The sequence below is a fragment of the Herpailurus yagouaroundi genome, unplaced genomic scaffold (assembly GCF_014898765.1).
Source record: "Herpailurus yagouaroundi ecotype Mexico unplaced genomic scaffold, PumYag 182, whole genome shotgun sequence".
Lineage (NCBI taxonomy): Eukaryota > Metazoa > Chordata > Mammalia > Carnivora > Felidae > Herpailurus > Herpailurus yagouaroundi.
Window position 1 is genome coordinate 50,810,399 of NW_024412413.1, and position 25,584 is coordinate 50,835,982.

Here is a 25,584-nt window from a genome sequence, read left to right on the forward strand (position 1 = left end):
AAATAAATAAATAAATAAATAAATAAATAAATAAATAAATAAATAAATTTTTTAAAAGGAGAGGGGGTGCCTGGCTGGCTCTGTCGGTGGAACATACGACTCTTAATCTCGGGGTTGTGGTTTCAAGCCCCACGTTGGGTATAGAGATTAAAAATAAAATCTTAAGAAAAATAAAATTCAATTTTTTAAAAAAGGAGAAAACTAAAGGAGAAAAGGAGAAAACTAAAAAGGCTTTCCTTCTCTCACCTACTTCCAAGTGGCTTATCTTTGCTGATGGCAGAAAAAAAAACAAATGTGGCAAATGTTTGCGTCCCTTCTATTTATGAAATTTGCAATAGGCCTATGTGATTTTGCAATCTAGATGAGAAGAGATCATTTAGTGGATGGACATCCAGTTCTTTTTTTTTTTTTTTAATTTTCTTTTACATTTATTTACTTTTGATAGATGGAGAGGACAGAGCACAAGTGGGGGAGGGGCAGAGAGAGAGAAGGAAACACAGAATCCAAAGCAGGCTCCAGGCTCTGAGCTGTCAGCACAGAGCCCAACGCGGGGCTCGAACTCACAAACTGCGAGATCATGACCTGAGCCAAAGTAGGACGCTTAACCGACTGAGCCACCCAGGTGCCCCGGACATCCAGTTCTTAAGTGTGATAGACGTTACTCACCAACCAGGTCACCCTCAACTGAGCCTGGGGGCCTGTGAGATGAGGTCCACCCTTTTTATCAAGTTCCATCTCAGTTACATGCAAATATGCGAAGCAAGAGCTTTTGGGGTCAAATGGAAAAAAGATAAAGGAAATGGAAAAAGATGATTTAATTATGCAGGTTGCTTGAGGCTTTCTGGTATTTCTTCACCAAATTTAACATCTTTTTTTTTTCAATTAAGTTTGTAGGTATTTAAGAAAGGTGGTAAAGTTTTCTACTTGGTTGAACAAAGAATTGTGTGACCTAATGGATTTTTAGCTAAAATCTCCCATAATTGCAATTTAAAAAGTATCCCTTGAATTCGTTTCCTGGAGGGAAGATACTGATGGGAGCAGAGTGTGAGCGGTGCTTTCATATTTCAGTTTTATGATCTCTGTTTACATAAAGGTGACGTTTTTCAGATAACACACAAACGCTTGAACTTATTGCAAGCAATACATCCCTAATTGTCAAAGAAGCAAATATCTGAGCTTTATTGTACCCAACATAGCCATTCCGTGTTGTTTACTCCATCACAATAAATAGCAAATGTTTTGTTAAACTTGTCTTAAGCAAAATAGAAGCCAATAAAAGCTGCATGTATACAGTGAAAAAACACAAAGCCAGACTATACTTAAAATCAGTACCCAGATTGTTCAATGGATCTACACTCGCATGCATAACCTTTATGCAGTATATGTGTAGACAGTACGCGTCAAATGGTAATCATGCCCACCTCTACGATATCTGCTATGCTGTGAATATTCACTCTAGACCCCTGAGATAAACGGACTTCTCACATAGCTGCAGTTCTTCTATACGCTGTGCATCTGCACTACGTATTTGTAGACTGTCTCCAAGCTAAATTGCAATTTCTCCGAAAGCATCTCTTGATATAATGTGGCAACCCCAAACATAGAATTCTGAAGTCTATGAATTTATATAAATTAAAGCACAAATTTGCATGTATTTTCTAAAAGGTGACGTCTCGAATATTATAGGAGCTCTGTACCATTTTGATTCTTGCCATTAGCTCTAAGCTCTTGCTCATTTTACTCTAGGGCTCAAGAAGAAGTCACTGGGATAAAGGTGATGGCCTCCAACTTCTGCCCATTGTATTTTCCCTGTAGAATAGGAGAGAAGGGATACTTGGGGGTTGAAAGATCCTTTTAGATCTCCTGTTCATATGCATAATTTTTCCTACCAGTACTCATAAATAGATACATACGTATGGATACCTACATCTATCAAATGCATATGCATGTATTTGTGTGTATTTATGTATGTGTGTATGTAGATATACGGATACAGATATATAGTTATACAGATATAGATACAGACCTTCCTGATTGCCTCATATGGCATTGATATACACTGATCTGGAAAATTGAAACAATGTTTATATTGGAAAATACTTAGCAGTTTGCTTCTTAACATTGGATTTCATAAAAATCTGTTTCAAAATATACTGTGGCTCCGAGTTAAGTGCCTCGAAGTGCCCTTCTCAAGCTTTGACAGTGTGATTTTAAAATACCTTAAGGCAAATTACATGATAGATGAGAGTGAGTCAGAGAAAGTTTTAGTTATCATAGATGAACCTCCTCTAAGGTGTTATTGCTAATAAAACCCAATGTAGTTTTCCATGATTTCTTTCATGACTGAAGTGTCCCAAAGCAGACCCCAATTCAGTAATGAAACTGACAACAGTGATGGAAGAAAAGGTTTCTTTTATTCTGGATGTTTGTACATGTCAGTAACTTGTTAATTGGAAAATTGGAAGGGTCCTACCGAGTCTAATGCTACAAAATCTGTTCAAAATTAAACATTCACATTTTGTGTAGTTGAATTGCATTTTCCATGTTTGTCCTCATTAACTACAAAAGCTGAATCTTTGTTCAGGCAAGATTTATGGGAAAAAATAATGAAATTGATGAAGTAGACACAACCCAAGGAGAGTTAGACAAGCAAGTAATTCGTGAGGAAATTGTATGTCTGAATAATTTGTCTCAGAAGCAAATGAAGATAATTTGATCATCTTTGGACTATTAAATCTAGGTACCTGGGTTTTAATTTTTATTTTGCCACTGACAAATTGAATCAGAATAGACTGTTTAATGAATGTCAGTGAATTTCTCCCACTGAAAACTCAGCAAACGGTAGCCCAGAGCTTTGAAAAAAATGATGTGCCAACTATCTGCCTCTTCATTAAGATAGAAAATGGAAGGACAGGTTGGACAATGGTCATATTGGTTTACGTTAGTCAGATAACACACTTCTGTCTCCACTACAGGTTGTTTAAACTCTATTGAGGCAGTGCAGCGATACTAGGGAAAGAATGGTCTTCGATGTCAGGCACCTGGGTTCGATTCGTGGCACTTATTAGCTGTTTAGGCTGAGACAGATTTTTAGCTTCCCGGAGATTTAATTTTCTCATCTGTAAAAATGGGGAAACCAGTGTCTATGACTGTCAAAGTAAATCCCCAGTCAAAGGAGTTCATGTGGTGGTGAAAAGCAGGTCGACGATTACAAGGTGGTATGATAAGGGCTCTCATGAAAACATAGATTTGTTGCTGGGGGCTCTTTTGTTGCTGCTGGCTCTTGTGTCTCATTCAGCTTCCTCACTCACCAGGTAGAGGGATGGGGAACCATCACCTTTGGAACTCAGATCAGTCCTGGTGCTTTATTTACACTGTTTATTCAATCCTCACAGCAATCCTAAGAGGTAGGTACAGTACTATTTCCACTGTAGAGGTGAGGAGACTGGCGCTCCAAGAGAATAAGTAACTTGTCCCTGGTCACGCAGTAACTAGCAAAGCCGTCCAAACCGTGAAAGTTGCAGTGCAGTAAAACTCTGGTGCATTAAAATGGGTTTAATGTAGGGGCGCCTGGGTGGCGCAGTCGGTTGAGCGTCCGACTTCAACCAGGTCACGATCTCATGGTCCGTGAGTTCGAGCCCCGCGTCGGGCTCTGGGCTGATGGCTCAGAGCCTGGAGCCTGTTTCCGATTCTGTGTCTCCCTCTCTCTCTGCCCCTCGCCCGTTCATGCTCTGTCTCTCTCTGTCCCAAAAATAAATAAACGTTGAAAAAAAAAAAAATTTAAAAAAAATGGGTTTAATGTTTTGCATCCAAAAATTGTTTCCGGTCCAACACCCTTGCAAGGTTTCATCTGTATAATCACTGCCTCTCACTGTAAAACCAGAGAGTATCCAAAGTAAAACCAGAGAGTATCCAAAGTAGGGCTTTAAATAACAAACCTCACAGACTCCCTGGATTCTGACAGCCATGATAAATCCTGCTTTAATCATGCATGAAAAACACATGTCATCTGTTTGATAAGCAGTCATCTGCTGTTGCTTGACCTGGCGATGAATTAATAAAGCAAAACATGTGGCAAGTCGAGGCATACGTATGAAGTATATTGTTCCCAAAGCATCCAAATGTGATTCTCACCCTTCACCTAACGGGCAGAAAGGTGTTGACTCTAAAATGGCATGTAGCGACACTAGCCCGCACTTACAAATTGAGCTGACACCTGGGAATGTTCAAAACTATAAGCCATTAAAGAAAGCGAGTTCAGAGAATAGGCCCTGAAAGGAGCCAAGGCCAGAAGAGATGGCAGTCTGGGAAAGAATGGCTAATTAGGTGTTAGTCACCGGGCTTCATAGGCTCCCTGTGAAATTATTAGGGGCAGCAAAGAGTCTGCACCTGTCTGTCCTGTTACTCCGCTGCACAGAACCACTCCTGAGTCTGTAAACTCCCTACTCTGGAGCCCGGATCTTTGCAGAGATGGGCTGGGGGAGCCAGAGGAGAAGGAAAGACAGACTTCAATGATCTCCTTTGCCAACCGCATGAGGCGTACCGCCATTTTCTTCGTCATCTTGCTGGGGGTGGCCTGGTCCAAGATTTATTTTCCCCCTCCAGCTGCATGAACACTAAAGAAAGGCTTAAAATATTGTAAGCAGCAGGCTATGAACGTGGTGTCTGGAATACTAGAGGAGAAAAGAGAGCCTCCCACAATTTATTCATTGTAAGATGATAAACCACTTGTAGGAACTAGTTCATAAATGCTCTATCAGTAGAGAATGGTTGGCATAGAGGAAGAGTTAGAGAGATAAATTCAGCCAGATTTCATCTCCTAAAATACTTGGAGCTCTTGGCTAAAAGGCATTCTTTCAAGTGATTTGTTTGTGTGCCAGAAAACAAAAAAAAAACCTTGAATCTTATATCGTAAATTAAGCTAAGAATTCATGACAAGGAAGTGAGATCTGAAAACTGGGAGATGATATTTTCTTTTCTAAATTCAAATTCCGGGAAATCAAATGCAGCCCAAGTCCCTGTCCTCTATCAATATGTGTAGTCAGCGAGAACACACCCAGACGTGACTACTCTCTGAAAATGTGCCTCTTTTTCGTACACACACAGAGAGAAATTATAAAAATGGATGTGAATCAAATTTTAGTAAATAACACATCATTGTGGTGAACAGCCGACTCTATAAAGATGTCTAAGTTAAAGCTTCATTTCTGCACTTGGTTTCCGGGGAGCATTTAGGCATCTTATTTCATTTCTATAAGCCTCTATCTCCTCATATGTCAAGTAGTATAATTGTGCCTGAACAATTATATTGTTGTGAACATTGATTATGTCTTAAGGTATTAAGAACAATGCTAGGCATGTAGTATACCCACACTGCTTTTGATATTTAAAAAAAATTTTTTAATGTTTATTTATTTTTGAGAGAGAGAGACAGAGAGGGAGAGATAGATCACAAGCGGGAAAGAGCAGAGAGAGAGAGGAGACACAGAATCTGAAGCAGGCTCCAGGCTCTGAGCTGTCAGCATAGAGCTGGACGCAGGGCTCGAACCCATAAACCTCAAAATCATGACCTGAGCTGAAGTTGGACACTTAACCAACTGAGCCACCCAGGTGCCCCACTCTCAATTTTAATATCATAGTAGTTGCATTAAATTCACCATGGAATACTATTTAGGATGAGCAATGGCACATTCTTCCTTAAAACTAGAATTCCTTTTGTAAAATGAATTTATCTCTCTTTCTCTCTCTCTCTCTCTCTCTCTCTCTTTTTTTTTTTATTTTTGCTATTCAAAGTGTTATTGAGTTGTGAGGATAAGATTATACACATAAAGGACTTAGATTCATACTGTCATACCATGAGTGTTCAGTAAGTATTAGCTATAATTGTTTATAGTATGGTCAGTATTATTTACATCTTAATATGTCTTATGGTTGGGCGCCTGGGTGGCTCAGTTGGTTGAGTGTTCGACTCTTGATTTTGGCTCAGGTCATGATCTCATGGTTTGTGAGATTAAATCCTATGTAAGTCTCTGCTCTGACAGCGTGGAGTCTACTATTCTCTCTCTTCCTCTCTCTCTCTCTCTCTCTCTCTCTCTCTCTCTCTCTGCCCCTCCCGTTATCTCTCTCTCAAAATAAATAAGCATTTAAAAAGATAGTAAATAAAATGTCTTATGGTTGACCCAAGTAGTTTGAACTACTTATTAAAATTTTTTTTTCAACGTTTTTATTTATTTTTGGGACAGAGAGAGACAGAGCATGAACGGGGGAGGGGCAGAGAGAGAGGGAGACACAGAATCAGAAACAGGCTCCAGGCTCCGAGCCATCAGCCCAGAGCCCGACGCGGGGCTCGAACTCACGGACCGCGAGATCGTGACCTGGCTGAAGCCGGACGCTTAACCGACTGCGCCACCCAGGCGCCCCTTGAACTACTTATTTAAGAGAGCACAAAGTCTGGGGCGCCTGGGGGGCTCAGTCAGTTAAGCCTCTGACTTCGGCTGAGGTCATGATTTCACTGTTTATGGGTTTGAGCCCCCTGATGGACTCTCATTTCAGGGAGACATTCTTTGTCTCCCTCTTTCTGTGTCCCTCCCCTTGCTCTCACTCTGTCTCTTTCTCAAAAATAAATAAACAAGAGAGAGAGAGAAAGAGAGAGAACACAAAGTCAGAAGTAAAGGTCTGTAAGAAAGTATTTAGAATACTTGTAGAGGAAACCCATGGCATTGATGTATAATGAAAGAAGTATCTAAAAAATCTTACATGATGACAATCAAACCCTAATTTTTCTTCATGTAACTAATATCTTTCACATATAGCCAGGGAATTCAACCTGAGGCTCACTTTTCCTTGTTTACTTTGCTCTCCAAAAAATTCTGGTTTAATCCTCTTTCCCCGTTACCATAAAGTCTCATCTCCTCTTTCACTGTTTGGATTATTAATGACAGTAGACCCTTGGAAAAAGTTTTGGTTTTTCTTGGCATATTGGAAACATCCTTTGGAGTATTATTTCTGAGGACCCACTTGAGCCATGAAGGAGGGAGTTGGGAGTCACACAATGAGGTTGGCTCATATGATCCTTGTGGTTTGGTCAGATCAATGACCCTGGGAAAACAGTCTGGGCTCCTAGCTGCAAAATGTTACTCAAGGTTAAAATCTATACTACTTATTTTTCCCCATTCTTTTACTCCAGGATGCTAGATACAGAGACAGATTTTTCAGCTTATGTGTTAGAAACTAAGTCTGAATGGTGGTGGTTATCCTTTTTCGGTTTCGTTTTAGCAATTTGTCAGCAGTAGTGACTAGCTGATCATTTATTTGTATAAAGTCGTTTGCCAGCAGTTGGCATTTGTTTTAGCTTACACTATACTTGGTTAATAAGAAAAAGGGGGGAAAAATACTAAGTCACTGAACCAAATTGGAAAGTTGCCTTAGTTGTAAAATTGCATAATGTCACTGATTGCTGGAGCAACAGGTGAGGGCTTTAAAGGTTATTTTCTCAATAATCAAACCTATACCAGAATGCTCCCCCCATAGCTATAAGTGAATCCTTCTTTTATCTAATGATATCCAGTGTTTCTTCCCTCACTGGCACGAGATTTAGACCTCTTTTTTTTTTTTTTTTAGTTTTTTTTTTAATGTTTATTTCTCAGAGCGAGAGTTAGAGAGAGACAGAGTGGGAGTGGGAGAGGGACAGAGAGAGAGGGAGACACAGAATCTGAAGCAGGCTCCAGGCTCCGAGCTGTCAGCACAGAGCCCGTCGCCAGGCTCGAACTCGTCAACCGCAAGATCATGACCTGAGCTGAGGTCGAACACTGAACTGACTGAGCCACCAGGCACGCCCCAAGATTTAGACCTCTTAAAATAAAGTCGCCCTGGTTGCATTTTCCTTCCTCTCATTTTTTTCCATAAACTTTGACCTGTTTCTTGTAACTGAAATTTCATACTGAAATTTTCTAAATATGGAAAGCTTTGCAGTAAGATCACGTAAAAGAAGAGTTCTTGAAGAGCCCTGATTTTACAAAAAGCTCCGTCTTTTTCTCTACGAGTTATATTAGATATGCAAAAAGTGTCCCAGACAAAGGGGCAAAAAAACCTAAGTGATTTAAATAATCAAGAGATACAGCCATTTAAATGATCCACTTTTGATGCCGTGACCATTGTTATTGGGATGTTAAAAAAAAAAAAATCTCAGTCTTTTCAATGGAGACATGTTTAACATTTTGTTTCACGAGTTCGCTCAGGAAAATCTATGTACTCATAAAAGTTTTTCTCTAAAAGTTACTCCAGTTGAAATTGTGATCAATATGTATCAAAGTAACTCCTTTTTTAAAAATTGTTTTTGGGGCGCCTGGGTGGCGCAGTCGGTTAAGCGTCCGACTTCAGCCAGGTCACGATCTCGCGGTCCGTGAGTTCGAGCCCCGCATCAGGCTCTGGGCTGATGGCTCAGAGCCTGGAGCCTGTTTCCGATTCTGTGTCTCCCTCTCTCTCTGCTCCTCCCCGGTTCATGCTCTGTCTCTCTCTGTCCCAAAAATAAAATAAACGTTGAAAAAAAAATTAAAAAAAAATTGTTTTTTATTCAGCTAGAACTAGCATACTGTGTTATATTCATTTCAGATGTACAGTGTAAGGATTCAGCAGTCCTATCCATCTCTCAGTACTCACCAAGATGAGGATACTCTTCATCCCCTTTATCTGTTTCACCCGTTTCCTCACCCCCACCAACCACCAGTTTGTTCTCTGTATTAATCAAAGTAACTTCTTCATTTCATCTTATTTTTTGGTCAAAAATTGGGGGAACCTTAGTTACTCCAAATGTTTTATTTCTATTGATCCTCCCAGCAAGCTCCAGTTCTATTATGTATAATCATATGAACCCCCCCCCCAAGAATACTCAGATATGTTCTAGCCTGTTGCTACCCACATACTGCTTCCTGAATAACGGTGCACTTTTTTTACGTTTATTTATTTTTGAGAAAGAGAGAGAGAATGAGCAGGGGGAGGGGCAGAGAGAGAGAGAGAGAGAGAGAGCGAGAGAGACAGAATCCGAAACAGGCTCCAGGCTCTGAGCTGTCAGCACAAAGCCCAATGCAGGGCTCGAACCCCTGAACTGTAAGATCATAATCTGAGCCGAAGTCAGATGCTTAACCAACTGAGCCACCCAGGCACCCCAGTGATGCACTTTTTAAATAAGAATTAGCAAATGTGGCTTTAGATGCCCAATGCTCATTACCCTGAAGTAACTCATATTTTTTCACCACATTCTTAGTCTAATGCTAAGCACCTGTGGAACCTACACGGTTTCATAATGTTAAGATACCGAGAATATCAGCTGCCATAATCTGGTGGTTAAATCAAAGAATTAAAGTGTATACTTTCCCTACATATAGCAAATGTAGAAGCTGTACTGACTTTAACTTTTTGAAGTTTTTAGTTGGGATCTGTTATGGTAATGAAAATAGGCTTCATGGCATTGTGTCCATCCCTCTAGAAATACTGATTCCTTGGTGAGGAGGCCAGCCTGTGATTGCTGTGACTCTTGTTCATCTGTTCCTGCTAGAAACAGTACTTAAGAAGAAGCATAGGGGTTATCATTTATGATTCAGACACATGAGCAAGAGGAATGCCAGAGGCAGAAAATGTGCAATTTCATGCTCATTAATTTCAGAGAGGATTTGCAAATTAACCTGGCTCGAGATATTACTCTTCGAAACAACCTGTAGGCATCACCAAGAGGCACAGTTATTGCAGACCACTTCCACAAGGTTGACCAGATGCTCGGGGGCTGCAGTGGTCCTATGTATCCCCCCATGAAGATCATAGGCCAGTTTCTGGGCCGGAGACCTCCCTGGTTCCAAGAGAACTGTGCACATGCGTCAAGGGAGCAACTTTGTGTCTGAAGAAAAAGAGTTTAAGGAGAGAGTACCACAGAAGAGTCTCTCCCCCATGTCCCCACCATGACGCAGGACATAACTTTACATTTTCAGTCGACTTTTATTGGCTAGGGGGTAATCACACCATACTATTTCCTGTCTCCACCTTAATCCATCCACTGCTGTAGGTAATCTAACCTTAGATGTATCCAGTTACCCCCATGAACTAGCCATTTTAGGGTTGTAAAGGGGTTTAAAGTGGATCAGGAGAAGATGAAATTCACTGAGAATCGTAACACTGCACCAGTTTCATTTCCGTTTGAGGAAATAATTCTATAGGTAATTTGATAATTATCATATTTAAGAACTGGGAATACCATTGAAGCCATTCTGCCAGCTTCTTTGTGGGCTGCCCCTGACACTGTCAGGTGACGAATAGGACAGATGCATCCTCACTGCCCGTGCTGTTGCTGTTGGGTCAAATCAACTGGACCAGGGCTTCCCAACCTTTAATGCACATACAAATCACGTGGAGATTTTGTTAAATCCGATTCCATAGGTCTGGGCTGGGACCTGAGATCCTGCGTTTCTGACAGGCTCCCAGGCAATGCCCAATGCCACTTGTCTATGGACCACATTTTGAGGAGGAAGGAGTTAGTTAACGGGGCAGTGAGGGAGAAAAATGGTCTTATACGACCGGCCTGCAGCAATCTGAGCTCTAGGGTTGGCATGGTGTTTAGCTGTAAATATGTAATCCCCGAAATGGTTATGTGATTGTGATATAATTTTAGAGGACATTCTATCATTGTGACAAAACCACTGTACCTTTCTTTGTAAAATGAAGTCATTCTCTGTTTGGATGATTTTTTTATTTGATGTTCAAAAGTCAAAGACTTGGTCCCATTTAAGAATGTAAAGCACATCTGTGTCTGATCTATAAAACTATACAGAAACCTGCAGAGCCAAGGATAGACAACAATGCCACGCAGATGCAAAACAAAGAACACAAGAGAGGAGGGAAAGACAGTTGGAGAGGGGAAAACCATCTCTTAATAGGAAGAAGACTGTCCAGGAGCAGCACACCGCCTCTGCCTCCTGCCATCAAGCTCAGATCATTCCTCCTTTCTTCTGGTTTAAATCTAGTGTGTGGACTATTGTATCCCATTGGGCAAGGAGATGAAATTAATTCATGCTCATGATCAGTTGTAAGCAGGTATCCAACCTGCTTCCATACACCAAAGCAATAGAACTGAAGCCCATGTAAGACTCAAGAAGTTTCTGACTCTAGAAAAGATTGAGAGTGCATTTTTTGTTTGGTCCTAGGGGAAAAAATATTATTTTATCAAAGATTAGGAACCATTTGGGATTGAAGAGGAGTATTGTGCTGTATCTTTGTGCTTTTCTTTAAATTATGCAGGGAATGGTGCTTGTATTTATACATTATTTTAATAAGGATAAGACATAACTAAGTTCTATTGTCAAAACCCTTTGACAGCTATCCTTCCGGACATCTTGCTTAAATTTTAGAATGTGCCCCAAACTGCCAAGGCAGCAAATGAAACTGGAGGTCTAGTATCTAAAAAAGAGAAACGGCCGACTTACAGCACATTCATGCTAGGCTGGGATGAAATGAAAAGATTATGGTCCCACGTCACACAAAACTTCCATGTTAGCTGAAAACTAAAATGGCCCATTTCTTGATTTTTCTGCTTGCAGAGCTCTGGCTAAGTTCGTTTCAGTGGCTCTCCCTTTCTCTTCCCATGCCCCTCCCCACCAGCACCCTAAGCCCATGCTCATTTCTCCCATCAGCTAATGAAGCACATGTTCCAGTCTCAAACCCATGAAGCAATAAGGATTCCTCAATCACCATTCCCCACTTAAAGTTTTATTATCTTTTATCCACTTTGATTCTTAGTTTGCACACAGTAGGCACTAAAATTTCTGGGATGTAATTGAATTCAAGAGGCAGATCATTCCCTTCACAATGGATTTCATTTTGTTCCATTCATGAAAAACAGTTTTCTTCGGAGTTGGTAATGACGTGCATGAACATTGTGGCATGAGCTGCCTATCTCCCCGCTGCTAGGAAGTGGTCCTAATGTTTAATTGCACAAAATGCCTTCCCCCGCCCCCCCAATCAAGAAGTTAAGAGATCTGCTGGCTTAGCTGGCGCCTCAATTGTGCATAATTAGTTGCTAGGCATTGTTTAGCATAGGCTGATTAGTCTCAGCCAAAGGAAATTAATTTTTTTTCTTCAACAAAGCCATGAACACGGCTCGAGATTCTTGAAACCATAGTCATATCCTGTCCCGCTGGGAATCCCAGACACTGGGACTAGGGCAGGCAGGAGATGGAGAGACAAGAAGCAGCCTGATTACACATGGATGCTATTTGATATCAAGCAACCATTCAAGGTTGTGAGAACATGAGGGGACCTGAGTCCATTCCTCAAGATGTGGTTTTCTCAGCCCCAGCATGGGCTTTGGTTGTGATGCAGAACGAAGGCGCCTGTGTTTGCTTTCCAAGTTTACAAAAACCAGCTTCACTCAGAATATGTAATCAAAACAAATGATTTGTGTTTGCCACTCCTGTGTTTGGCACATGGGGAGACTGACCAAACTTGGGGGAATGAGAAGGACAGATGGTCTTCCCATTGTTCCACTTCTGTTGTAAGTATATGCTTGACTAAGCCCTTTCTGTGCCTCTGTCACAGTGTCGATTCTCCATTTAATGGAGGGCATTTTCCCTCGCTTCATGGGATGTCACTCTAAAGGGGACCTATGCTCTTCCTTGTTATAACCAATACATAGCCCCTATGACAGTGGGCGGCCATCATGTGTGACAGTGATTATTTAGCTGCTAAGATGTCATTAGAGAAGGTTGACAGTTCTGACACCCTATAGTGCCCTTAATGATTACTTACAGCATTCACTTCAGTGAACAGTAGCTCACCAGTTGAATGTCTGCTTTGCCCCTATGGTGACTTTCAATAAGGATCCCTTTTTATGTGATCTATCATCAAAGTCAAGGCTGGAAGTCCTGTGTGAAAATCAGAATTCTTTTGCTTAGAGACATTATCCTAAAGGACGTTTGATAAATCTTTCTGTAGTCTGAATTAAAATTAAAGGAAATATATTTTTTATTTTAAAAATATTCTTTTAACATGTATTCATTTTTGAGAGACAGAGAGAGACAGAGCACGAGCTGGGGAGGGACAGAGAGAGAGAGGGACACAGAATCCAAAGCAGGCTCCAGGCTCCGAGCTGTCAGCACAGAGCCCGACACAGGGCTCAAACCCACGAACCCACGAGACCATGACCTGAGCTGAAGTTGGACACTTAACCGACTGAGCCACCCTGGTGCCCCAAGGAAATATATTTCAATATTAGTTTTTATAAAGAGTCACAAATTTTTTAAATACATATTAAGTCAGTCCTTAACAGCTATTGGAGGATGATGTGACATTAAAAGGACTTGGCTATAAACCTAGAAAAAGAAAATCAGAGATAGGAAGAAGGATGGTCCATAACAAATGTTTGACTTTCTTCAGGTTGCTTATTTATAATTAATTTATAATAAATCTATAATAAATGCCCTAGGTTGAAAAGTTGAATATAATTCAATCATCTATCAGCAAATGTCTAATGAATACATGTTATGTGTCAGGCACTGTTCTGGAGATAATATCTACTGATTGATTCTTTTCCTTATTATTTGACCTATTTTTTTAACTCACCTGTGTAACTGAATGGAACTTGGAAGTCTGTTTAGTGTCTCCCTGATAAAATAAAGAAGTATTAACGTGGGTCTTATATTCAGGGAACCTTTTAAGACCTTAACTGAGGAACAGTGAATTGTACTGGCATGTATTTTAAATCTTTATCTTCCAAAAAGTGAACTTAAAAGGATGGATGGATACTATGGTACAACTTAAATACACTTCATTTTAGGCCAACAAATATATGGAGGAGGGGGAAAATGAGATTTCTATACACACAAAAGAAATTAGCTCTGATTGCTCATTTTCATAGCCTTCTCCATAGGAATTCAGCTTACGTTTTGCAAGCTGGCGGCTGGAGTGTTGTGTTCATTTGCTTACCTGTATGATACAGAAACATGCAAAGAAGAACCTATCAAAGCTCATTGTTCATGCAAGAGGAAGTAGCATAAGGAGGAAAGAGCATGAGAATAAAAATAAACGAAATTCAGTCCAGACTCACTCTAGATGTGTGTTCTTCTATAAATTTACCTCTCTGGACTTTAAGTCCTGACTGTAAAATGAAAAGACTAGCCTACATTATCCCTTATAACATGAAATTCTGATGCTATGTCAACCAGTCTCCATTAAGGAACACATGAGAAAACCACAATAGAAGACTCCATAGCTCTCCATGACTTTCCGCTTAAGGATTAAAAAGGTGCCCCCGACCTTCTTGTCCTTTAGTAACCTGCTCTAGAGCCATCAGCCACTGATTTATTCAGTGTCTTTCCTCCACTTCTACTTTCAAACAAAATTTGAATCAAGAGTTGACTTTGAGTAGGTCACATCAAGAGTTGATGTCCATTCTGTAATGGGCAGCTTTTCATAAAAGGCCCGTGATGCCTCCTAGAGGTTTAAAATAAACAGATGTTCTTAGAATATCTTAGAATGTATTCTTAAAAGCAAATGTGAGATGGTGCCACACTGCTGTGTTGCTGTGCTCGGCTTACTTCTCATGATAAACGTTGCCAGGATTCTGACTTGCTTTCCATTAGGAATTATTGTTTTCACCTTGATTGACTTCGGCAAGCTATTCTTAGATAATGTCAAGTTTACTTCAGTCTGGAACTTTGACCAATACAACTTTGGCTTCTAGATGATTGTTTACTTTTGTTTATGCTCAGTAAGGACACTCTTAATACTGGGAGAAGGAGCGGGAGACTGGGGAATGGATATGTAGAGACTGGCCAGGTGGCCATCTGTAATGTGGTTTCAACCTTTTAGGATGTGCATAGCTAGACTGTGTCAGCTCTAAATCAAGGAAACTGTTTTCAAATATAAATGAGAAAACAATTTCACCAAAGTTGTCTACTTTTGTAGTGCAAAGTGGTAAATTTCTAAAGAAATAGCTCCTTAAAATAGAACATTGAGTGCAAAAAACCCCAGAGTCTCCTGGGTAAATCTCTTATTGCCCTTTAAGAAAATCCAACACTGGATTCAACCCAAGACTTTAATTGGCTGGACTCTTGACAAACTGAAAACGGAAGAAAGCTTTTAGGCTTCCAAGATGCTATTCCTAAAACTAGTTGTTATGATCCATATCTCCTTGATTCAGCGCTCTGTACTCATACATATACAGTTTCAAAGATTTGGATTATAAAGGGAAATATATTTTTAGTTGGTTTTATAAAGAATCCAAATTTTCATATATAGTAAGTTTGTTTTAATAGGTGCTGTATAAAACACATTGCCTGGTTATTAAATCAATACTGTGAGAAAAACTCAAATACTCAAGTGGAAATGATGGGGCAAATAGAGACTTTTGTAGTGCAATGTTTACATTTTGTCTTGTGGTTTCTGATTATACTCAAAATTGCATCCGCATCGAGAAGAGTCAAAGATCCAGGATACTATATTATAAGCAAAAATGATGCTGTTGATTATATTGGTATCTGAAAGTTGGTACATTATATCTGTGGTTGAAAGAACATAAAGAATTGTGTGACAAATGGAATATAAACATGAAACAGCGTGATTTCCATTTTTTAAGTTAATTGCAGCTTACAACAGTGTTAATCTTTGCTTTTTGTCATTGCTTCTAAAGGCCTTGTTAGTTTTATGAAGAAATCATGAATCATTTCAACCAGAAGTACATCCTAGAAAGGAACTGAGTTCCCCAATTTTGAAACACAAACCACTTAGTTGGGAGAATTAATGTTTTCAGATGATAAAGCCTACTTGCCGAATTAACTCCTTGTTATATTTAATAGTTTGCATTGTACAATACAGTTCTTTTGAATCATCTAGTGATTTCCTATTACAACAACACCCACAACAAACTTTACAGTATGGCCGGAAGTACCGTTTGGGTCATCTAGCTTGACTCGATATGCTAGATAATTAATTTACATTATGTCCACTATGGCCATACATATCTTATTCTTGAAAATGTTTAAGACTGTCACTCAGACATCTCTTACTTTATACAAATGCCCCGTGCAAATTAGGAAGAATTCTTCCTTTCTTTTTTAACCCTAACATTTGCCATCCTAGTTCATTACTCCTGTATTCCAAGCCAGATTAAATCCTTTTCTATATTTAAATAAAACCACTTTACTTAGAATTTCATAGATCCATCACCTCTATGATCTTGTCACCTAGTGTTTTGCTCATCTAGCTTCTTGCCTGTCACAGATATGCTGAGCTTTGGTCCTTCTGTCGTTTCAGTTGTTCTCTTTATGGTTCTGCAGGTTATTTTTATATCTTTCTAAAAGAGGGCAGATCAGCCCATTGCAATATACGTCCTCTTTTGCCAAACCATCATTCCTTTCCTGTTCTCAGCATAGCTTCTCTGGTCTTACTCTAAATGTCCATGTCCCTCCATATATCTGGATGCCATTTTGCACTTCCAAGAGGAACCCACTAATTTAGTGTGTCTTTATTTTCCTGCAATACTAATGCTCTGTCATCTGCTTATAATGCCCTGTCATCTGAAATATAACATTTCGTTTCATTTCCTTTGTTCTTCTACCTGATTATTCTTAGTGCCCACTGAGCCATTTTATTCCTTCTTTGTCTTCCTCTTATTGATATTCACTGATACTTATTTATCAATGCATGTAGGTGACAGGCAAATAATTTGTATGCTGTATTGCATAGTTCTTACCATGTTATGCCTTCACGTACACGACAGCTTGATCCTGACAGTCCTAAGAGGTAGATGAGAAAGTATCTCTCTCCCTCTTTTATAGGGGAGAAAACCAATGCTCAGTGCATTTTAACAGACCGAGCCACCCAGGCGCCCCCTGCTCAGTGCATTTTAAATGACTTGCCCCACAGCTAAGCCAAGGTTAACACTCCGATCTCCTGACTCTTTCTACCATACCATACCATACCATATCACTTCTCTCTGGCAGAAGGATTGCAGTCCATTAAAAAATCTTCACTGCATTAGAAACTGGATGGAAATTAACCAAACGCTTCATTGTACCTTTGCAGATGAGAGCCCCTACACTAAATCCGCCAGCCAGACAAAGCCGCCTGATGGAGCGTTGGCTGTGAGGAGACAGAGCATCCCAGGTTAGACCAGACTGTTGGATTTTTCAGCTGTTTTACTTTTGAACCCTGTTATTTGGTGATCCTAAACAGTTCCAACTTGGTAATAAAAACCAATGATATTTCATAGGGTATAGACTGCATTCCACCCAACTTGTTCGAAGGATATTCATAAAAACTAGACTTTGGAAAAGCTTGCCAACTTGTGAGAAATCATCCGATGTGCAACTCCTTGGTAAAATGACTTGGAGTTATGTCAGCTCTCACTCATTTACTTACTCTCTTCTCTGTTTTCAGGGGGTGACTTTCACGGCAGCATCTATTTCTTTATTGAGACATACAAGGCAGAACAAAGGGTGCAAAATTGCTGTGGCCGAACATATATATATTCTGAATAACAAATTACTCCTTTCTTCTTATCTCTTTGAACCTGGATTTACTTCCACTGGGCAACTCTTGTAAAATTCTGGGGCTTTGTCTCGTTAGGAAGCTGCGATTAGGATCCCTATGACACAATAAGTGATACCTGTTTTTTTAAAAAAAAAAAAGCCATTTTGGACAAATATCTTAAAAGCCTTACCCCAACACTTCAATGTTTTTGAAGCTTTGAATTTGAGAATGACACAAAAGTTGTAAAAGAGGAAAAAAAATTCAAAATATTACTCAAAATTTATAAAGCTAGTTGATTTGTGAAAAACCTCTTATGGAAGTAACTATACTTAAAAGAAGGCTTAAAATCATTAACACACTTAGACATTTATAAAAATAATGCCTTTATATATTTTGGACAAGTGAATTGAGCACAGCTAAATCTTAGCTATGGGATTTTAGAGCATAGCATAGTAGTTTAACAATTCAGGAGAAAGAAAGCAGTGTTTTCCAGGATTTCAGTTGAATGGTTTGGCAAATCTGTCAGTGACTAGGGGAATTTTTCCATTTGAATGAGAGCAATATGAGTCCAGTTTCTGAGCAACCCTGTTCATGATTATTATTTACTTTTATAAGAATGGCATGTGGTTATTTTTATTCTTGCTGTGAAGGCTTAGATTCATTATGAAAGTACATGGCTTATAAAGAGCCATCTTGTGAACATGCTATATACATCCTTGTCTGGGTGTTTTGAAGATTCTAAAGTAATTTGACTTCTATAATTAGATGGCATCACCCAGTGCGGAGATTTCTTCTATTCCATCCCATAAGCCCATCATTCTTAGTGCTGATCACCTTTAGAAAAACTACTGTAGTCAGCGATGGGCTGTGTTCTCTGCTTTCTCCTTGTCAGCAGTAAGGAAGTACCCAAAGTTTGAAGTTCAAGAATGCCAGTTATCCATCAATTCCTTCTTCGCTTGTCTACATTAGCTAGTATGCAATACTCTTCTCTTGGGAAGAGTGAAGGGACTTCCTAGTGTCCTTTCCCCTTTATGTGATATTGAACAAAAGCACTGACTATAATTATGTTTTCTTTTCATGGGTTCTCTAGTGTTACTAAATTATAACATGTTTGAGGGTCAAACTTTTCCCTAAAGTCATTAAGTAGTTTTTTAAGTTACGCTCTAGGTACAAAGAAGTCGTTCATCATAATCCTTAGCTCATGACATATAGTGATTCTTCATTACAGAACTTTTTCCTTTAGCCCTCCTTATATCAATTTAATTGGAATCAATTTAATTAGAATCACGAACCTATTTTGTAGGCTTCATGGGTTATTTTCTTGGCGTTTCAACATGGACAGACACCTTTTTGTTGTTCTTTAATGAGGTAGCAGCCGGAAGGGTTGGGGATCCTGAAAATTTTCTTACTTAGAATAGCCCAAGAAGAAAGTCGTCACCACCCAGAGGGCTAAGAAACCAAAGTGGTTAATAGCTGATTATTACTTACTATTATCGCAAGGAGAAAATTAAGGAACTTCTTAGAAACTGTTTGCTGACTGACTTCTAATACTTGGAATTCTGAACCTGTACTTACTTGACTTTTCTGTCTTACTTCTTACAAGAACCTATTCTTGTTCTGGGGGGGGGGGAAGGTTGTGGGGGGCATCCTCCCTTGATCTTAGGCCAAGAGGTCACTTAAGGAGAGATCTAACCCAGCATCCAGAAGTCTTAACCAGTCACCTACTGTGTTTACCACCTTTACCCCATTACCCCTACCCCATGAGAAAGAGATACACAGAGGAAGAGGCAGGGGGAAATGCATGGCCTTTATTCATTGCTGGAGCTTTAGCTGAAAAATCCTGAAATGTTCTCTGGATGAACTCCATTGAACCACACGGAGCATAAAAGCAAAATGCAGGTTTACAGCCTTCGTTCCTTCCTCCTGTGCTCCCCTGCCAATCTTACTTTCCTCAAAGGTGTTTTACCACCTCGGTAGCAAGGAAAGATGTGTCTAGAGAAAAATGCAGCAAGGAACTGAAATGAGGCCTAAACAAGAGCGTGGCTAATCCAGCAGACCCTGGATCTTCTCAGCGCAAAGGTAACTCTTAGGGCAGACATAGCCTTAGCCCTAGGGCCATTTTGCTGCCCCGGGCACTATAAGCAAACACAAGGAAACTGGAACCTTCAAGGAGCTATGGCTTTCCTCACATCTACCCCCAGACTTCACTCTCAACCATCCAGTGATGGTGATGATCACTCACGTGAGCACTTTCTCTGATAGAAGGGGTGAGAGGTAGTGGAGGAAAAGTGTAAGGTAGGGAAAGCCATCTTAAACTTCTCTATCCAACTTTTATGAAAGCTCCATTCTTTGAAACTTATTCTACAAATGTAGACCTGGGGCTTCCTGGAGTAAATATTTATATACGTATACATAGATGAGATTTCTTAACATGGGCTCCACTATTTTCATGGCATAATAAAGAGTAATGTGTAATAATTCTGTCCCAAAGAAATAGCCTTGAATGTTAACAGAAATATAATTTGCTTTTTATTCATATTAAGATCCACCACCCCGTCTAAACTCAATATTACTACAGCAATTATTTTATACTTCACAAGTCAAATATGTATCTTTTATGAAGTGACAGTTCTAGCTGTAAATCCTTTCATTCCTTTCCTTGTCCTCCATTTCTCTTCTAAAAAACAACAACAAAAAAAGAGGGAACGGATTAAACATCCTTTAGGAGCAATGTACACTTGCTTCGGATAAAGGGGAAATGCATTATTCATGTTATTTGGAAACTTGTCATTTTAGCCATCTCTCTTACGACACTAAGTGTGTAGGAACAAAAAAGATTTTTTGGCCTTTCATGAGGCTTTTTAAAATTTTAATAATGATGACAGTAAAAAAATGACATGAGTGTCTACGACCCTGAAGTTTAAATTTAGATGAAAGATCTGTTAAGTCTATTAAGAAATATTAAGGAGGCATATCTTCAGACTCATTTCTGCCCATTTTTTTTTATCAAAGAGAAGATGATTTCCAAGTACAAAGATATTTTGAAGTAACAGGTTCTCTCACACATCTGTTTATTAAAAACAATCTGTTGATCTGTTCCCCTCAGTCTGACAGATTACTGGTAAAGTTTACCACTTGAAGGTTGTGTCCAAATTACTAAAGGAAATCTGTACTGATTCTTAGTTTAACACATTGTGCAATAATTTATGGTTTTACCCACTTAGAGATGAGGCATTTAATTATGTATGTCCAACATGAATGACGGAAAAAGATAGGATACTGCTATAGACCTCAAGGCTTAGAGTTAGTGTGTTATTTATTCGACATGCTTCCTCTTTCCAAGTAGGATAGCTTTCTTTTATTATGCTAGTCTTCACAAAGATTCCTGGGCAATTCACAAATACAAGAAGCTGTCAAGCGTTTCACATCCATTGTATTTGCAAACTTGATGCCCCGGGAAAATGATCTTAACTCTGTAGCCAGGATAAGCTACAAAAGTTTGTGTAAGATTTCTGTTTTTGCTCCTAGAATATAAAAAAGACACTTATCAACTTGGCCATAATGGAATGAAGTCTATATCAGTCATTCTTGCTTCTCACGTTTGGGTGTTTGCTGGGGGAGTAAAAACACGGAGCTGAGTCTGAAATGTCCTTTAGCCTCAGACGTATACACCCAAGCTGTTTAGAATACATCCAGGAAGGGTCAACACCTACTGGAAAATCAGTCTGGTAAATCATACAGGGACATTGGCACCACGGAGAAGCTGTCAACCTTGAATTAAGAAGGAAAGGACAAGAATTTTAAAGGTTCTGCCCTCTCTGTTCAGCATTTCCCTGCCTTTGTTAGCACACAATTTGACACTTCATTGGTCAAAATCTTCATTATGACAGCATATATAGTGTGACATTTACACAGGATTTTACAGCTATGACATTGCTCAGGTGTATGAAGGGCATTTACTCTGGTTGGGGCTGGTTCTCCTTTCTTCCTTTTGGTTCCACCCTTGAGTTCCTCCAAAAAAGTGGGCAAGTCTCACAGGTGGTAAACTAAAGTCAGCTGAATCAAGCACGTATGAGGCATCACACAAAAAAAGGCGCTGCACAACGTATCCATATATCAAATCATCACATTGTTCACTTAACTTGTCATTAACATCTCAATAAAGCTGGGAGGGGAGAGGTAAAGGACCGTTACATTTCCAGTGTATTCTCATATGATTCAGAAAAGAAAAATTGATCTGTGAGTGTGTGTGTGTGCGTGTGTGTGCGTGTGTGTGTGTGTGTGTGTGTGTGTGTGTGTGAAGGAGTATTTCATAGTGGTCCTGCAACTATTCTATAATTTTCAAATTATTTCAAAGATAAAAAGTCAAAAAAAAAGAAGAAGAAGAAGAAGAAAAAGAAAGGAATGGTAGCCTGGTGCACTAATGCTGCCCAAAGATACTGAGTCAAACTCTGGCGTTAGTGAGCTAGTGACCCATGCTGGAAAATACCAAGACAAGCACCTTTGCTACTCAGTCAGGCTGTCCCTGTGTCCTCAAAACATCCAGCGGGGCCAAGGTAAGGACAAGGGGACTTAGGTCTGGGGTGTGCCCTACCAGAGCCCCTCAGAGTCCACAGTAAGAACACAAAACAACAGGGTTTACTAGCATTCTAATTGTTGCATTTTTAAGAAATTAGCAGAACTATATCACGTCTTTAGAGGTAAATGGCTAAGGTGGTAAAGTCAAGAGTCTTGGGAGCTGCACATGTGTCTGAGATCCTGTCCAGACCCCCCACCTTTGTTTTGTCCATGGTACTGTATCTACCATTCTCTGAAATTAACTGCTCCATTTATTGTTTTTTCTGCTTTCTCAATCCCTCACTGAAACGTAAGCGACTGGAGGGCAGTTGCTGTATATGTCTTGTTCACCAGTGTGTGTCCACTGCATCGAACTAACAACGCTAGGCAAGTGGTAGGTATCCAGTCAATACTTGTGGAATGAATGAGCAGGCAGAGATCAGCAGGCACGTTTTCTCTGTGCGGTCTGTTCCCTCGTGACTAATACGCTTCCTTTACAAAACGAGTGTAACAATCTCTGTTTACCATATATTTCCTGACTCCTTGAATATGCTGTTCAGGCGAGCCCTGAGGCTGCTCCAAATATGGCATTTCTAAGGAAATCGTCTGCTGCCCAAGACTAATGAATGGAATATAGGTCAGCTAGAAGCTAGAGAATTCTAAAGGCCAGAGGTCTCCCTCCAGCCTTATGTGTTTCTGTCTGAGCAGACAATATCTGTGCAGTTCTGGAACACTGAAAGTTTGAGCAGAATTTAACAATACAAGTGGCAAGATGAGAATGATTCGTTCAAGTGTTCTGCTGTAGCAAAAAGGCTAAAACTGACGTGAAAATAGCCAGAGTCTATAAATAGAGTGGTGCAAGGCAGAACTTATTACTTAATATGGCAGGTACACATTAAATATTTCCCCCAGAGAACCGATCCACTTGGCCATGTGGCTGGTTGTACATACTGACTTCTCAAATAACACTGGGCAAAGCCAGCCAGCCTGATTTGTGTTCTCAATGCTGCCGCCTTCATTAGCAATTCAAAAAATGGCAGTCTATTACGTTTGAACTCCTCTCACACCTTAGTAAACATGGATGAAATATAATGAAGTGGTACATATGCAGCAAACAATTTTTAAATAATAATTCTCCCAGCGTGCAATTTAGGGGGAAATCATTTGTCGCGAGTTAGTACTGTGCCTCGATACTTCCCGAGTCCCCCTGTGCTATAGGAGTGGTGGCATTTAGTGAATGTCACGCCCTGGGTACACACAGTAAGCTCACAGAGTGACCGCATGACCGTGATGGCCAGCACAGCCTCCCAGGGTCTGAAGAACATTTTACAAAGAGGCTCAAGGACATGTGTGCGGGAACTGCAAGGAGCAAGTCTTTTCCCTCTACCCCTTTTGCAGCGAAGAAAAATTAATTCTCCCAGTTCCCAACTTAGGGAGACCTTCAATCAGGGTTTTTAAATTAAATGACTTTAGAGACTTAGGCTGGGTGAAAGTTGTATTGATTGATTGGTGCTAGGAATAGCCAAGAACCGTCTTACGCAATTTACTGTAGAATAGGGCAGTTGGGCCCATCAATACTCCTTTCTTATGGTTCAGGCTTACCTGACTTAGAATAGCTTCCCAAATTTCTGCCGCTCCCATGTTCCCCTCATGATGTTTATTATATATCTGTGTTCCACCTGTACTATAATTCATGTGCTTTTCAGTAAATTTAAATGGATTTTTTTTCTTAGCCTTATCCAAACCTTTGTTATCTGTGCCTTGAAATACTAATGGTATTTTTCTAACATAAATTTTTTAAATGTCTAGTTCTGAAATGGTTTTAAAGGCATCTGTGTCCTCTCAAATACACCCATTAATGTTTACATATACCATACTTGGAGAAGCACCAGCTTGGAATGAGAGTCTCCTCAGAAGAAATGACTCCAAGAACCCCAGTGCTGTGTACTTTGTTGGTAGATTGATAAGTAGTCGGAGATTCAATGTGCAGAAACAGGTCATCTGAATGGGAGTGGAAGGCATTTGGGGCTTTTGCTATATAAAGTGAGAAGAAATACTGAAAGAGAAAGATGAGGTTGAACAGTATTAATCCAAAGTGTAGGGAAAGACAGGAATGAAATGATCATAAGAGTAACCTAATCTAGAAAGATAAAGTGAGGGAAACTATAGATAATTATAAGAATACGAGTTGCCGTTCACTTCATGCTATGCTTCAAGTATTAGACTAACCATGTTGATAATTATTGGTTTTTTTCTTCCTCCCAGTTTACTTCGGGAAGTAAGTTTTATTTATTCCTCTCTAACAGACAAGCAAACTTAAGTTTAGAAGGCTAAAAAGACTTGCCCAGCATCACAGGGTCTGGAAAATAGTGGAACTTGGGTAAAGCCTAAATAAAAATCAAGTTCAACCAGTGTCCTGAGCAGTGTGTAAAAGGAGAAGGTGGTGGACGGGACACCTGGGTGGCTCAGTTGGTTAAGCATCTGACTCTCAATTTCGGCTCAGGTCATGATCTCACAGTTTGTAAGTTTTGAGCCCCGCGTTGGGCTCTGTGCTACAACACAAAGCTTGCTTGGGATTCTTTCTCTCCCTCTCTCTGCCTCTCTCTCTCTCAAAATAAATAAATATTTTTTTAAAAAAGAGAAGGTGATGGAGAAAGCCCATGATGAGTATGAGTTATAAAGACTTTGACTTCTGCAGGCCAACTGAGTCTCTGCTCAGAGTATCCAGAAAACGTAAGGTGTCCATCTCAGTCGTGACTGACTGGCACCCTTCATTAGATGGAGGTCAGTGAGTAAAGGCTGAAGTCATGGGGATCATACCATTATTTCTCTAAGTAACAAAGGGCCAGGAGAAACTGAGGAAGAAAACTGGCAGTGCCTTCAAGCTGTGCTATAATTTCTTCTATACACTTGTGGTTTTCAGGGCTTTCAATTCAAAGGAAAAAATCAAAATTGGCCAAGAAGTCTTTAATATAATTGTTCTTAAACTGGCGACTCCATTACTCTATAACTTCATGTTTCCCTTTTAAGACTTTGGAACAACCTGAATAAATGGAAGCAATCACTTTTATCTGTAGCAGAGCATATAACCTCACAAAGAGGTTTCTAAAATCAGTACATATATATCCCCCATTATCAGATTAAATGCTTAAAGACTGACTCCAAGCAATGTGCTCCCTCTCTCTCATAGATAGATAGATAGATAGATAGATAGATAGATAGATAGATACACACACACGCACACACACACACACACACACACGCATATATATATATATACATACACACACACACTTTAAATTCTTTTAAAATTAGACATTCTTACACATTCCTAAAGCCTATTACTGAATTAGATGTTAAACTGATGTTATAAGATTTCTCCTTCATAATTTTGGGGGGAAATACTTTATAACACCTGCCAAATCTCTTTTTTTTTAGGAGTTTGATTGTACCTCTGGTGCTTTCCTGTTTTCTGCATAGGATGTAAACTGTTGGCACATGCTTTTTACCCTTACA

At 39.7% G+C, this 25,584-nt stretch overlaps 1 protein-coding gene across 1 annotated transcript in view; it reads left to right on the forward strand.

The window, feature by feature from the left end:
• GRIP1 (glutamate receptor interacting protein 1) overlaps window positions 1-25,584 on the forward strand; it is a 412,883-nt gene that overhangs the window by 198,486 nt on the left and 188,813 nt on the right. Inside the window, exon 2 of the mRNA XM_040490428.1 lies at window positions 17,065-17,145. Coding sequence (XP_040346362.1) covers window positions 17,065-17,145 — 81 coding nt within the window. The remainder of the gene's footprint in view (window positions 1-17,064; window positions 17,146-25,584) is intronic.